The sequence below is a fragment of the Mesoplodon bidens genome (genome assembly GCF_964165515.1).
Source record: "Mesoplodon bidens genome assembly, chromosome: 3".
Classification (NCBI taxonomy): Eukaryota; Metazoa; Chordata; class Mammalia; order Artiodactyla; family Ziphiidae; genus Mesoplodon; species Mesoplodon bidens.
In genome coordinates, this window is record NC_138178.1 from 117,137,898 (window position 1) to 117,152,412 (window position 14,515).

Genomic DNA, 14,515 nt, shown 5'->3' on the forward strand with positions numbered 1-14,515 from the left:
TTTTTGCTTGGCATTTGGAACCTATGTGCCATCATCAACCTCTTTTATTATTGGTCCATTTATCTTTCTCTCTTTTCACAAAGTATGTGTTCTTTTTACTTTTTGCCCATATATTGTTCTGTAATTGAAGTACATCTAAAACTATTGCATGATTTGCAAGCATTTTATAAGAGTAGACATATATAGAAACACCATGGGAAAATGACTAGGATGCTTTTAAATGTCTTTGATCATTATGACAAAAATAATGGAATCTTATATCATCTTCATAAGCTATTTTATTTTAAAGCAGACAGAAAGGAAATGGCAACTTGCATAGAATGGACATCCATTTCTATCAGCAAGATAGCTGGTGGAAAAAAAATGATTCCCTAGACATTATGATTAGGCCCTCCTTGAAATTCAAGGTTTTGAAAATATCTACATAATTAGTCGTTCTGTATTGAATTATAGGATTTGAATTGTATTCAATAATTGACTTTCTAGTAAGTAATGGTATATTTTCCCTGAATGAGTAACACGATTTGTTTTTGTTTGTTAATTTTATTTTTATTTGTTTAAATTTAAAGGAAAATTGCACTGGAGAACTAATGCATTTAATAATTTCAGTGAAATGTTATAGTAGAAAGAATATAGTTTTTGGAACTAGATAGACCTGGGTTTTAATTTTTCAATCTTCTATTTACTACCTACCTGGACTTGGGCAGAAGTTTTGTAATTATTTTAAGCCATGGTTTTCTTGTGTGTGGAATAGGGAGATGCTTCCTTTAGGAACATTTTGAAGATTAGAGACTGTGTATGTAAAAGCCCTACTACAATATCTGAAACAGGAAACGAGTTTATTTAATATGGGTTTCACATACCAGAGTAATTATTTTCAATAGTGTGGTGGTGATAATGGTTTTTATAGACGTTTATAAAAAAAATAGATTGTTGAAGTATTTTACACAGCCTAGATAAGTGGTGGTTGTTGTCATTGTTCTTCCATCCAGCTGTGAAAGGTAGGTCTACAAAAAAGTTTCAAAATTATTAAGAAACATAAATACTAGTATTTGAAACGGTTATTATTAGTTTTATAGGAAGCTTATTCTCTTCAGATATAATGTTCTCAATATCAGAAACTTGACTTCTTTTAAGTAGTATAGTTTGTATTTACTATATTTATATTTTGTAGAATAGAATGTAAAATCAATTAATATTCATTTAGCATAAAATCTAATTTTGTCTGTATTGAAATCCCAATTGCAATAAAAATCTTCAGACTAGTGATATCACACAATGTGCCTTTTCCTTTTGGCAAGTGTGAATTTAAGAATACATTTTTAATTTTCATTTTGCCATAGAAGGGTTAAAAAAAGAGCATATCGAGGTCTGCTTAAATTTACTATTTATCTACATAGGACCTAACTTAATAGAGTACTGGTAGTTTCTTACACATGACCATCCAGAATATTTGAGAGAGTAGTTTTAGGACTACTGGAAGTGAGCCAACAAGGATTGATTCATTTCCAGAGGAAATGCTAAGGCTATCCTTAAAAGCATGATGGAGGTTATACTGTTTTAGAAAAAATTAATTTCTCCTTTTTAAAATAAGTTTACAAAATAAATGATATTCTGGGTGTCTGTTTTTTAAGCTTGATGTGAATGATTCTGTCCTGACTCTTGGCCTCATTAAGAAAATGTAATGGAAAACAAAAACATTTTTATAAGGGCAACTTAGTTTTCTAGCTGGTTATGAAGTTTGTTAAAAACTGTGTTTTGAGACTCATCATTTCTGATATGAGTAATTCACATTTATGAATTTATGCCATAAATATTTTTTTACTTTTATTTTTTGACAGTTTTTTAAAAAGACTTTATTTTGTAGAGCAGTTTTAGGTTCACGGCAAAATTGACATGAAGTACAGAGTTCCCATTATACCCCTACTTCCTAACCCCACACAAGCACAGCTTCCCCCACTGTCAGCATCCCTCACTGGAGTGGTACCTTTGCTACAGTCAATGAACCTGCCCATAAATTCTTAATAAGGGAAAAGTTTGGGAGGTAATAGGAGTCTTTATTTCTTTTTTTGTTTGTTTTTACTAAATTTAGAGTGTTTTAGGTAGGTCAGTTCAGGCTACACTCTTCACATGGAATTCTTACTACACCTTTGGTCCTTCATTTTATAAAAATGACAATTACTAAGAAGAATAAACATGAAAAATGGTAAATTTCTTTTTATAATAGGACTACTTCTCCATTTCTATGCTATGATCCTCTCTTTGTACAATTTGTAACTACTTCTTTGGTTTAAGGAAACTCAATTCTACTTTTAATAAGCTCTTTTAAATTTGTTTGTGGCCATGAAAATATAAATATATTTTTTGAAATAGAAAAGTTACTTGAATTTTTCAAAACTTTCTTGCTTTATTTTAAGTTCTCCATTCTTAAGTTTCTGAGCTCTTTGATAAAAGTCCTTATCCATTTCTGGTTATGGCCCTTTCATGCCAGAGCACTTCCTGGAACACATAGTTACGACACAAATCTCAATATAATATTATTGAATCTTAAATTTTCTAGAAATTCGAATTTCATTGTATCATATTTAAGATGATTATTATGGTCTCCATAGTGGCTGCATCTGTCACCTTTAGTGTGATTACTGTAAAGTCCTGAGTGTGCATTGGCATTTTGTTGATTTTGTAGATCTGAATCAATATACAGTGGTGTATAGACTGAATTTATGACCATTTACACAGTTGATTCAGGCTGACTGGCTGTTTGTAAAATAGGACTGATGTGACTACATTTACTCACTATTTTTGGTTATAAATAAATCTGGTAGTTAAAAATTTGGGGTTTAGTACATGTATGTAAGTGTGTTTTAATCAAAACAACCTATCATGTAAGACATTATTATCTTTCGGGAAGAAGTTTCAGATACAAATTTTCTTTGTGTTTTGCCTTTTCTGTTTTTTCTTGGGGAATGAAAAACAAATTTAGAACAAATCAGGCTATAAAATTTTGAAATTGGTTACATAGATTATTTCATAGTCTGAATGAATGATTGAATTAAAAATATTCTAATCTGTAGCTTTTGGGTAAAAGTGATAATTTTTGTCAAATGGAATAATTGTGCTGACAAGATGTAAAAGTAATTATTTTAGAAAATTCTATTTGGACTTTATTTTTTGAGTGATTTTTGTCTTCACATATTGAAACATTTTGATACTTTAAAATCAGGGTGCTAGTGGATGAAAAGTTAAAAGTGATCAGTTCACAATGATAAAATTATACTTGTATAGTTACTGAATATGTTAGTTTTTGCTAATTAAATATTTTTTAAATTAAAAATCATATCCTTTTTAATAGTTTCACTGGCTGTACTTAAGGTAATTTGATGTACTCTAAAACATAGTAACATTCTTTGATTTTGAGCATTTTAATATAGAAATATAAACAAAGTTAAGCACAAAATACCTTATTTCCTTCCTTAATTAATATCCTGTTTTTTAAAGTTTTACCCCTTCTGTTCAGAATTTTCAGGTTAATGTTGATCCCTAACAGATTAGGATGGGTAAGGTTTATTTAGCCTTAGTTTTCTTGAACCAGCAACACACATTGGAGGAAATATGATAGGAAAAGCAGGACAAATGCATCATCCTGAAGGATTCAGGCTTGTATATAAATTCTAACATTTGGACTATGGAATGTATAATATTCTGTATCCTTTCCACAGATTAAAATAAGTGCAGAGGATTTACAATTTGAAAAAATTCCCATTTTAAGTAGATTAGATGATTTCTGAATCTTCATCAAGAAACCAAATGTTGCAGAATTTGTGGAGTCACTAAAACCTTTTATTCAGTTGCTTTTAAGAGTTCAAAGTTAAAAAAATAATGATTGCAGTTCAGCAAATCTGATTTTTTCCTTTCAGAAACCTTCATTGCCTATATTTTATAATCAACTCGTATATTTTAACACCAGGATAGTGCTGCATTAGTCCAGGTAAGAAGAGCAAAGACAAAACAAAAATTTTCATTAAAAAGGAAGTCCTTGATCTCCTGAGAATGCAGTAGAGACTAGCATCAGAGGCTTCCTCTGCGCATTTTTAATAGGCCATTGGTCTCTAATAGGTTCTATATTGGTCTTTCATTACCTTTTTCTTTTTTAAAAATCTCTGCCTCTTCCCAGAGTCACTTGAAATGAAAACATTATAATTTTTTCTTTTTTTTTACTTAGGCTTTTTTGTCTCAGGTTTTCAATGCTGTTTTTAAAAGTTAAAAAATGCTACCAGCAAGGAGCTGATGATGCTGTGGTGCAACTAACAAGGCACTAGTATAGTAGTCACAGCTGATTAATAAAATGAGAGTCCCTTCCTTTTCCTTTTGTTCCCTCCCCCCAAAACAAATGGTGAATTTGAATAAAACATACAGCATTTGCATAGAAAGTTATGTAATGATGCCATATAGAGTATAATGATTTCCTAAAACCTTGTATTTAAAGTAACCTGAATTACAATGAGAGATAAACAGAATATTTACCTATCCCTTATGAGCTGCTGCTGATATGTAAATTTATTCTTCTACTTTGCACAAATATACTTTTGAGCTACTGCTTAAACACTTTGAGGTCCTTAGTCAAACAGTTTTAATGATGCCTCCAATATTATGAAAGTGTGACATTTGATGAATGTCTCATATAGTTTTGATATCTAGGCACATGTCAACAAAAAAAATTGAACATTGGTTTGTCATGCAACACCTAGATAATTTATAATTTTACTGTTTATATCCATCTTGACATTTTTTATCTGCCAAAGGCAGGTTTCATTTGGAATCTTAATCTGAGATTTATTTGGTGGATCTGGAAATCATAGCTAGGGTTCCCACAGGAAATGGTCCATCTACCAACAGATTAAATGGCAGTCCTGCAGTTGTTAAGGGAGCTCTGCATTTAACACACATGCATACTCATTCAGTCAGCACTGGGGAGAAAAATTAAAGTAGTAACCCAGGTTTAGGAACAATGTAGCTAAAAAGTCCCATATTTGCTGAATGACAAAGGGTTATATAGCAGCATTTCATTTTATTATTCGTGCTTGAATTTCTTGTTTGCTCTGTTGAGTCTGCTGACGAATACTAATAAATGCCTGCAACAATCCAGACGAGAGATGCCTGGCAACAAAGCTATGCGGTGGACCTCCCTGATCTTCTCCAGTTCACAACCTGACCTTTTGAAAAATTGGCTGGGCTAAGCTGCAGAATTTGGGTGTAATGGTTATTGTTAACTCCAGCTTTAGGATTTATTAATTTGTGTGATCAAGACTTACCTATACTTCAAAGTTTCAAAAGACCAAATACAATCATCTATCCATTAGAACTAACATTGTGTTTCCGTGATTTCTACTTGGTATCTGACTGGTGATTCTTCTGTTTTGTTTTCCAAATCTAAAAATGTTCTTAAGTAAAATGGAAGGCACATGTAAAGAAATAGGTTTTTTTTCTCTCTTTACAATTGTTATTGGAAAAGTTACCTTCCATAAATGGTTTATGGAATTGTTGAATTCATAGATAATTAGTATGTGTTCATACTTAGTAAACAAAAAATATATAATTATGAAACCTGTTTTACTTGAAGTGGTAGAAATTTAAGACTTACCTAGTTGATTCATATTTTTAATTACTTTATATAAATTATTCTTATAACGGGAAAATTGAAAAGGTTAGAAATATATAGTAAGTAGCCAAATAGTTCATATCACTGGGGAAAAAAGAAAATAAAGAGTACTGTTGTGCTAGTTAACCTAATTTTCGGATAGTTTTCACAATCATTTTAGCTTAAATGATATTTGCAGCGGTTTAAATAGGGTGATATATTTTTTACAAAGCTTTAATTTATGCAGTATGTTCTTAAGTTAGTCATTGTAAGGTTTAGGCAATTACACTATTATACTGTGTTCATGGCCTTCACTTGATGAAAGACGTTAAAATTTAGAAGCTGAAACATTACAGTAGAACAGTTCTTGCACAGAAGTGTGTTGAATGAATATTGATGTGTTCATGACTATTTCAGACTTGAAACAAACAAAAACTTATAAAAATTTGGTGTAGTACTACCACTTTAGTTTTTTTAAATAATAAAACAAATAACAAAATTCCAGTCAAGTGATTTCTATGACTAGTCAGTGGATAATTTGTAACATGGTACACTAAGCCTTTGAATTGTCTTAATCACAGATGAAATAACCTCACCAGTTCTTTTTGACATGTTTATTTAGAGATACAACCATGTATGGGAATGTAAAGGATATAGTTTATTTTGAATTCATGTCCAAATGAATAAATTATTGACATTCACAGGTTTCATGATTTTCCAGGTTAACAAACCTTTATCAGGCCTTATTTCAAAATCTTATAGCTATATCCAGGCTCTCCCCCATCACATGTTTTTGACTTCCCCTCAATATATATAATACACCTTATCAGAATCACATAAAACTCTGTATCTGTGCTTTTCAATGTAACAGCCAACGGCCACATGTAGTTTTGGATGCTTGAAATGTGAGCAATGAAGATACAGAACAATGAAAATGAAAGTTATAGTACTTTTTTGCTTCTTCTTCTTATGGCTGGTCAAGCCGAAAAATAAATTGAAAACCCCCTGAGAGAGTATACAGTATCCAGATAACAAGTTTGCATATTTTAAGCCAAGGATCCAAAAGTTACCTAATTTATTGTGAGTCCTAAATTAGAATCTCTGTAGGATAAGTACCTGTGATCTACTAGCTATGATCCTGATCATATCTAATATCATGTGCCAATATGGTAGTGTTCAAATTATGTTACAGAAACATGTTATTTAAATTTCTTATTTTCCTGCCATGGGATTGAATCTACAGAAATGTACTCTTAATTTTCTTTCTATGCAGTTGAATTTTCTTTCAGGATCTTTCTCTAATGTCAGGATTTCGAATTTTGAAGTTCTGTTACTTTTGTAATTTATTAGTTTTATAATCTTATACAAACTTTATTAAACCATTATGTATTAACTACAAGTTTTAACCTTAAGTATTTTCTCTTTTTTGTATGTTTTTCATTGAACAAAGTAGCATTTTATTTATTTTCCATGTTCATGTCTTCTGTTCTTTTAATAAGAAAAATTTTTCTTACTGTATTTTATTCTTATACATTTTAATAAGAAAATCTTTTACTTTTAGCTAATTAGATTCTTGCAAATAATAATAGCTAACATTTATTGAGTGTGTATTCTGTACTGACACTTTTCCAAGAGATTATATAATTTAAATAATTTAATGCTCATAATAACCTTTTGAGGTAGGTGCTTTTATTATGTGCTTTTTACTGATAAGGAAATTGATGAGAGGTTTAGTAATTTGGTAAAGGTCATACAGCTGTGTGGTAGAGCCAGAATTCAAACTCTGCAGTCAGTCTTCAGAGCCCATGCACTGTGGTTCTGCTTGGAAACTCTAAATACGCCAGTATTCTACTTGGAAGGTCTAAACTTTGCTCTTGTACTCACTCATATTAAGTGGAACCACTATGATATGGCAGAAGTTTCTGATGTCCTTCTTTTATGTTTGGGGAGAGAAAAGCCCATATATGCATCTATGTGGAAAACTAACCGCCCCACACACATAAAGGAAGCAAATAGTCGGAAATATTTAGTAAAGGGAATAAAGAATATTTATACACACATACAGATAGATAATCTACGTGTAACTCAGTTAAGGAATTGGTTAGGAGCCACTAGCTGATACTGTGTTGAAACTAATGTTTGTTTAGAAAAATTCTTAACCATTGAAAAAAGACATTTGTTTAAAATGTGGGACTACTATAGTACTTCCATCATGAAATCAAATTTACACTTACTTAATAGCAAAAAGTGTCATATCATTTTGATGTTTTTACATAATGTAGTGATAGACAATATACAAAAGAAGCAGTAAATGTGAGGTTTTTGTTCTTTTTATATTTATAAAATCAGATGCTACGATATAAGTAGTAACCTTTACAAAAAAAGAAAAGATAGAATGTAAAGAAGTGGTGACCAATTATGTTAGCAAGTGTCAGAGAGCACATTAACAAATTGCTTCCTTTATGGTTCGTTTTAGATACAAGTGCCCCTGAGTAGCACCTGCATCTGAAGGAGAGAGATCCATTTATTCGAATGTACCTGCCTATAGCACCTCCATTCCTCTTTCTCTTTTCTGCCACTGAGCTCTCAGGTACCTGAGATGTTGCTATTCTGAGTAACCCCTGTAGGATCCCTAGAGACAATTCTAGCTCAACCACTCTGAAGAAACAGCTCTGTAAACAGTATTGACCCCACAGGGGACCATCAAATCCATTTACACAGATACCAGTTGTCACAAACTATTTACAAAGCCAGACAGAACAAAATTCCCCAGCCTCTAAGAATCCCTATTTGATTCTAGCCACCTCCTCACTTCTATATAGTAGTTGTGAAGTAACAATTATTTTTGGCCATGAGTTATGATTTTTTGGGTAGCATCAATTTAACTGAGTATATTCAGTTAATTCAATCCATTTAACTGGCATTAATATATAATTGTCTGGAGAACTGAACTCAAAAGGGATCCTAAAGCTTTCTTTACTAGGTTAGGAAATAGTATAATGCTGTTAATTTTCTAGACTAAGGAACTGAGAATTTAGTAGCAACGCTAACATTGGGATAGTTGACAATAGTAATACCTCCAGGAGTAAAGGGAGAATTTGTTAGATCATGAAAATGATCCATTGGAAACAGTATGAAAGTCACTAGGGAGATACAGGGTTTTCAAAGCATATAATACAGCTGGCCTAGGCACATGTATTAAGTATTAGGATTCTAAAAAGTCTTTACTAAATTTACCCACTTTGCCCGGATGAATAAACTGTCTCTAACAACAGCAGTAGGTGGCATTTGAGGAATAGTGAGTAATAATCTTCCATAACATCATTTTCAAATGGTCACAGGATAGGTTTACATGGCAGTGATAGCATTAAATAATAATAGCAAAAATTGGGGAATATATTTGGTTTGAAATGGTTAAAATTCTTAAGTCCAAATAATGCAGTGTGCCTGCAGAAGAGCAAATAAATAAAGGGATTGATAATTGTCATAAAAAATTTCCTGTTATTTGAGAAAAGAAAGTTAGATTTCATAGACTTATGAATTATGAAGAAGAGATTAATAACTTATTCTATAAGTTCCTATGTAGAAATGAATTTAAATAGTATTCTGTTAGTCATAATGATGGAACAATTAACAATGACATTGATTCAACACTGAAATTACTAAAGAAAGTTATAGAGTTTCCATTTCAAACCATATGAGAGAGATAGAGAGCAATCAATAAAATAGTTTTAGTTTAAACTTTCATCTGCCTAGAGCTGAATTTGAATCAGAAGTGAATTGTTCTTTAAAACATTTATCTTATCTTTCTATTCGAATAGTGTATGAAACAGACCTATAACCACTTTTTGTTGCATTTTATTGGTATATTTCTAATGCAATTTTCTTTCAAGTGATGGGGTAATACAACATCTCAACTAAAGCTTTTAGTGGCATCATCCTGTTATCACTTGATAAAAGTCCTTCTGGGGCTGGAGAGTTTAGGAAAAATAATTGAAGACTGAGTTAGAGTAACTAAATACTATCGTATTCTCTTGGTTGGAGGAGGTACTAACTCAGAAATTGAATTTAAGTTGAGCTGTGAATAAGATAAAGAAAATTTGGTAAAATGAAATATGATACAGCAGTATGTTAAAATTTGACTTGAAAAGTTGAAGTGTATCATGCCAGCAACTTACTCTCAAATGTTTCAGAAAAAATTATGTATGTGTAGGTAGACAGACAGAGAATAAATAATAAAGCAAGCATGGTAAAATGTTAACATTGAGGAATCTGGATGAAGGATGTATAGTAATTCTTTGTACTATTTTTGCAACTTTTTTATAAGACTGGAATTATTTCAAAGTAAAAAGGTAGAAAGAAATGACTGTTAACTAACATCAGTCAGCTTTCTCATCTGGCTCTGTCTTCTTTAGCATGTTTATGCAGTCAGTGAAGTCTTTTGCATTTGTCTTTCATTTCTCCTCTCCATTTCTTGCCATTTTTCTGAATGACTTCAGTTTCTTGAAAGATGGCACTCCTTGTACCCTGATACCTTGATGATTTCCTCCTCTCCAAGTACCTTCATCATCAATCTATTTAATCAACACATTCCCAGATCTACCACATCTTGGAATTTGTCTTTACAATGTTACTCATTTTACAAGTTTTCACTCCTCAACTATAGCATCTTGTCCTTTCAGAACAACAAATGTCTTTGTGTTTTTCCTAAAGCTATTTCTTCTCTTCTGTACTCATTCTTCCTGTTCTCTCTCTCTTTTTTTTTTTTTTGTGGTACACAGGCCTCTCACTGTTGTGGCCTCTCCCGTTGCGGAGCACAGGCTCTGGACGCACAGGCTCAGCGGCCATGGCTCACGGGCCCAGCCGCTCCGCAGCATGTGGGATCTTCCCGGACCGGGGCACGAACCCGTGTCCCCTGCATCGGCAGGCAGATTCTCAACCACTGCGCCACCAGGGAAGCCCTCTTCCTGTTCTCTTATTCTTATAGTCTGTCAACTTTCTCTTTACTTCACCAAGCTCAAACTCTTTGAGAGTTCATTACTTTGCATATTTCTGCTTGTCCCATTTTGGAACAAACGCCTTTGTGAAATCTTCTCATAGTCTTCCAGTAGAGTGTCCAAAAAAAAAAAAAAACCAGAAGGAAAATTTTATAAATCAGCTTTGTTTACTCTAAAGTAAAATTAAATTCTCAGTGGAAGAATATGGATAGTTGTAGAGCAGGTTCCAAATATCTGGTGAACAGTTTCAGTTAGGAATCTAAAAGCTTTTTCTACAGAGCAAGGATAGAAACATCCAGAAATGGAGCCAAATCATACAGTATTAATTCTTCAAAAATATTAAATATTTAAAATTAAAATCCAGAAGTGTGTTAGAACTTGATGAATTTATTTTGATAATACTTCAGGGGGTTATAATTAGTAGGATCCAGGAGGGATCAGTAAAGAGCCCTCTTATTGAGAAGGTTCCATGTCTGCTCTCAGTTTGGAGAAAATACTACAGTCACAGGTTAAAAGGCAGTGATTTACCAAGAGTTCTGGGTTCATGAAATTTGACATTAGGTAAGCTGAAGTGAGAAAGAGAGCTATAAATCTAGTAACCAAATAGCAATATAGATATCAGGAATGGGGTAAAGTAAGCACTCACAGGTTAAAAATAAAAAACTGAAAGAAGAGAGATGCTGCACTAGACCCAGAAATACAGAGGTGAAAACATGGGACAAGTTGCAGATAATGGTAAGTTTGGTCTCAAAAACAGGTTACAGAGTCAAGACTTAAGATTCTGAAGCAATTGATAAGGTGTTGTCATAGGAAACTGGGGGCTTTTTCTAGCTGGCAATGCTCCTTGGCTTATCCTTTTACCTTTTGAAGAATCTTTGTACCTCATAAACTGGAGAATAGCATAGAGCCTAATAGTTATCTTCCGATATGCCCCTGGAGACAATTTTTGTTATTTTGATACTGTTTTCCATAACTATTTATAATTTTCTTTCTTTGAATTGCCTATAAAGTTATATGTTAGTGTTAAAAATGCATGGCCCGGCTTCCCTGGTGGCGCAGTGGTTGAGAGTCCGCCTGCCGATGCAGGGGACACGGGTTCATGCCCCGGTCTGGGAAGATCCCACATGCCGCGGAGTGGCTGGGCCCGTGAGCCATGGCCGCTGAGCCTGTGCGTCCGGAGACTGTGCTCCGCAACAGGAGAGGCCAACAACAGTGAGAGGCCCGTGTACTGCAAAAAAAAAAAAAAAAAAAAAATGCATGGCCCGTTAATGATAGTGGTATTCCTTAGTGTCCATTTATAAAATTTTATAATACCGCATTCAGATTTGGGGGTACTAATACCAGCTTATTCTAGAAAAGTAGCATGATGAACATCTAAAGCAAATTAAGTGTTTTTTTTGTTTTTTTTTTTTTGCGGTACATGGGCCTCTCACTGTTGTGGCCTCTCCCGTTGCAGAGCACAGGCTCCAGACGCGCAGGCTCAGCGGCCATGGCTCACAGGCCCAGCTGCTCCGCGGCATGTGCGATCTTCCCGGACTGGGGCACGAACCCGTGTCCCCTGCATCGGCAGGCGGACTCTCAACCACTGCGCCACCAGGGAAGCCCAAATTAAGTGTCTTGAAATGTCAAGAACCAACAACTAATCTTCAGATACCTATATTTGTTAAAGTTTAAAACAAAATATAATGAAATTTCATAGATATATCACAGTATGTAATTATGATAGCACTTTCTCCCAGTTTATTCCCACAAACACAGGGAAATAGAGAGTAATTGACCAAAAATGAATGGTTTCTGATCTAGCATTCAGCCACCAATAAGATAATGTCCAGGACTTGGAGTTTATGACTGGCTCTACCTAATTTCAGCATATATGTAAGCAAAGAATTTCTTCTTAAAGAATGAGTACCTTATTTATGTTTCCCATTTGTTTTTATTCTAAAACTACTCATCTTCTTCCTCAAAGGGGTTTTAAGTTCGGCAAGTTAAAGAAGGCATCATCAACAAGTAGGTGAGATTCACCTGCTTTTAAAAGTTGAAGAATTATTTCTGTTGGAAATGATAAAAGTCCTAGTTACAATCAGTATTTGTGCCTGTTGATCTGATTTACTGGTTAAAAGAGTTTGTTTTGGTCTTCCCTGGTGGTGCAATGGTTGGGAGTCCGCCTGCCGATGCAGGGGACGCGCGTTCGTGCCCCAGTCCGGGAGGATCCCATGTGCCGCGGAGCGGCTGGGCCCGTGAGCCATGGCTGCTGAGCCTGTGCTCCGCAACAGGAGAGGCCACGGCAGTGAGAGGCCCGCGTACCGCAAAAAAAAAAAAAAAAAAGTTTGTTTTGTGCACTTGCTTGTGTGTCATTTTCTCCCCAGAATTTCACTATAACATCAGATATACACTCTTCCTTTGAAATAGCTATTATTTACTAGTTACCGCTTAAAATAACTAATATTTATGAGACAGCCAGGCATTACAAAATATATTCTAATGTATAATACATATCTGATAAAATGGAAGTTAAAATAATTCTCCCTATATTATTTCCATCTTTATATGATGATGATTACAAAAATAATAGCTAACATTTATTGATGTGCCAAACACTAGGCCAGGCACTTTGCATTCATTAATTCTTAATTCAGTTAATCCTTACAACAACTCAAGTAAGTACTATTATGTGTCCATTTTGCAAACCAGAATCTGAGGTATGGAAGGGTAAAGTAATTTCCCCAAAGTTATGTGCTTGGCAAAGCCAGAATTTTAACTCAGTCCAATACCCAAATTCCATGCACATTATTATTTCACTGTAATCAGTTAACTTATTGTATCGAATTTTTCAAAATCTAGGAAAGAAAAGTTAATGTAGAAAATAATAACCTCTAAGTCAGTGGTTCCCACCCTTAATTGTATACTGGAATCATGTGATCACTCCCAGAGATTTTGATTTAATTAGTAGAAGATGCGGCCTGAGCGTGAGGATTTTTAAAAACTCCTCAGCTGATGTGCATTTAAGGTTGTAAACCACTGTCCTAAATGCCCACTGACTGTGGAAATGGAAATATTTGTGGCAAAATCACCCTGTACATGTTTGTCTGATAACAATAGGAGTAAGGTTAGTAAGTGCATGTTTAAAGCTGTGAGAGCTCTTATTTCCACAAAAATATTCATTTGATTGATTTAATATGTGATGATGGTGTTTCATATCTCATATTTTTGTTTTGTTTTAAATGCAGACGTAGCCCATGGTTATCTTGAACAGGAGACCACGGGGAGAAATAAAAGTACACAGCCAGATGAGCAACTGCCTGTGAATTCTAAGGGAAGCATGCATCAGAAATCCAATGAATTAGTTAATGAAGCTACATATGAGGGCATAGAATTGCCAGAGCAGAGATCAAGGAATTTTCAAGTCATCAGTCCTCATCTAGGTGATGAGACAGCTTACTGCACTACAGAAAAGTCCAAGTGAGTGCTAGCAGCCTTAGATTTAGAAAGTAAGAACCGGGAGTACTCTTCCTTCCTTCCTCCCTCTCTCTGTCCCTCCCTTTCTTCTTTTTGATGTGGCCTAAATTTGACATATCATTAACTTATTAGAATTTGAGGAATCTAATACTAGAGTTTTCTACTATTTTCATTACATTGATATAATGTGTCTAAATCACTGAGTGAAAAAGCACAAGGTGAGTTTGAATGAAGGTCATGAGGTTTTATATTGTTTTGTTGAATATTATTTTAAGTGACCTTTCATTAAGGATCTGGAAATAGCTATTAAGTTGATACTAAATGGGATATTATTCATCAGAGCCATAACCTGGCAGCTCCAAGACAAAATAAGTCCAAAGATATGATTTAATTTTGGTCAGCGCTATTCTTCATTTAAATGAAT

General features: G+C 33.8%; 1 protein-coding gene across 6 annotated transcripts in view; it reads left to right on the plus strand.

Moving 5' to 3' along the window:
* Positions 1–14,515, plus strand: part of MIPOL1 (mirror-image polydactyly 1) — a 320,608-nt gene that overhangs the window by 62,187 nt on the left and 243,906 nt on the right. For 5 of the 6 annotated variants that reach the window (XM_081227224.1, XM_081227226.1, XM_081227227.1 and 2 more), the window contains exons 2-3: positions 8,115–8,228; positions 13,863–14,094. In XM_081227224.1, the coding sequence (XP_081083350.1) occupies positions 8,171–8,228; positions 13,863–14,094 (290 nt within the window). In that variant the 5' untranslated portion in view covers positions 8,115–8,170. The remainder of the gene's footprint in view (positions 1–8,114; positions 8,229–13,862; positions 14,095–14,515) is intronic. The other variant, XM_081227225.1, reaches the window with a different exon arrangement.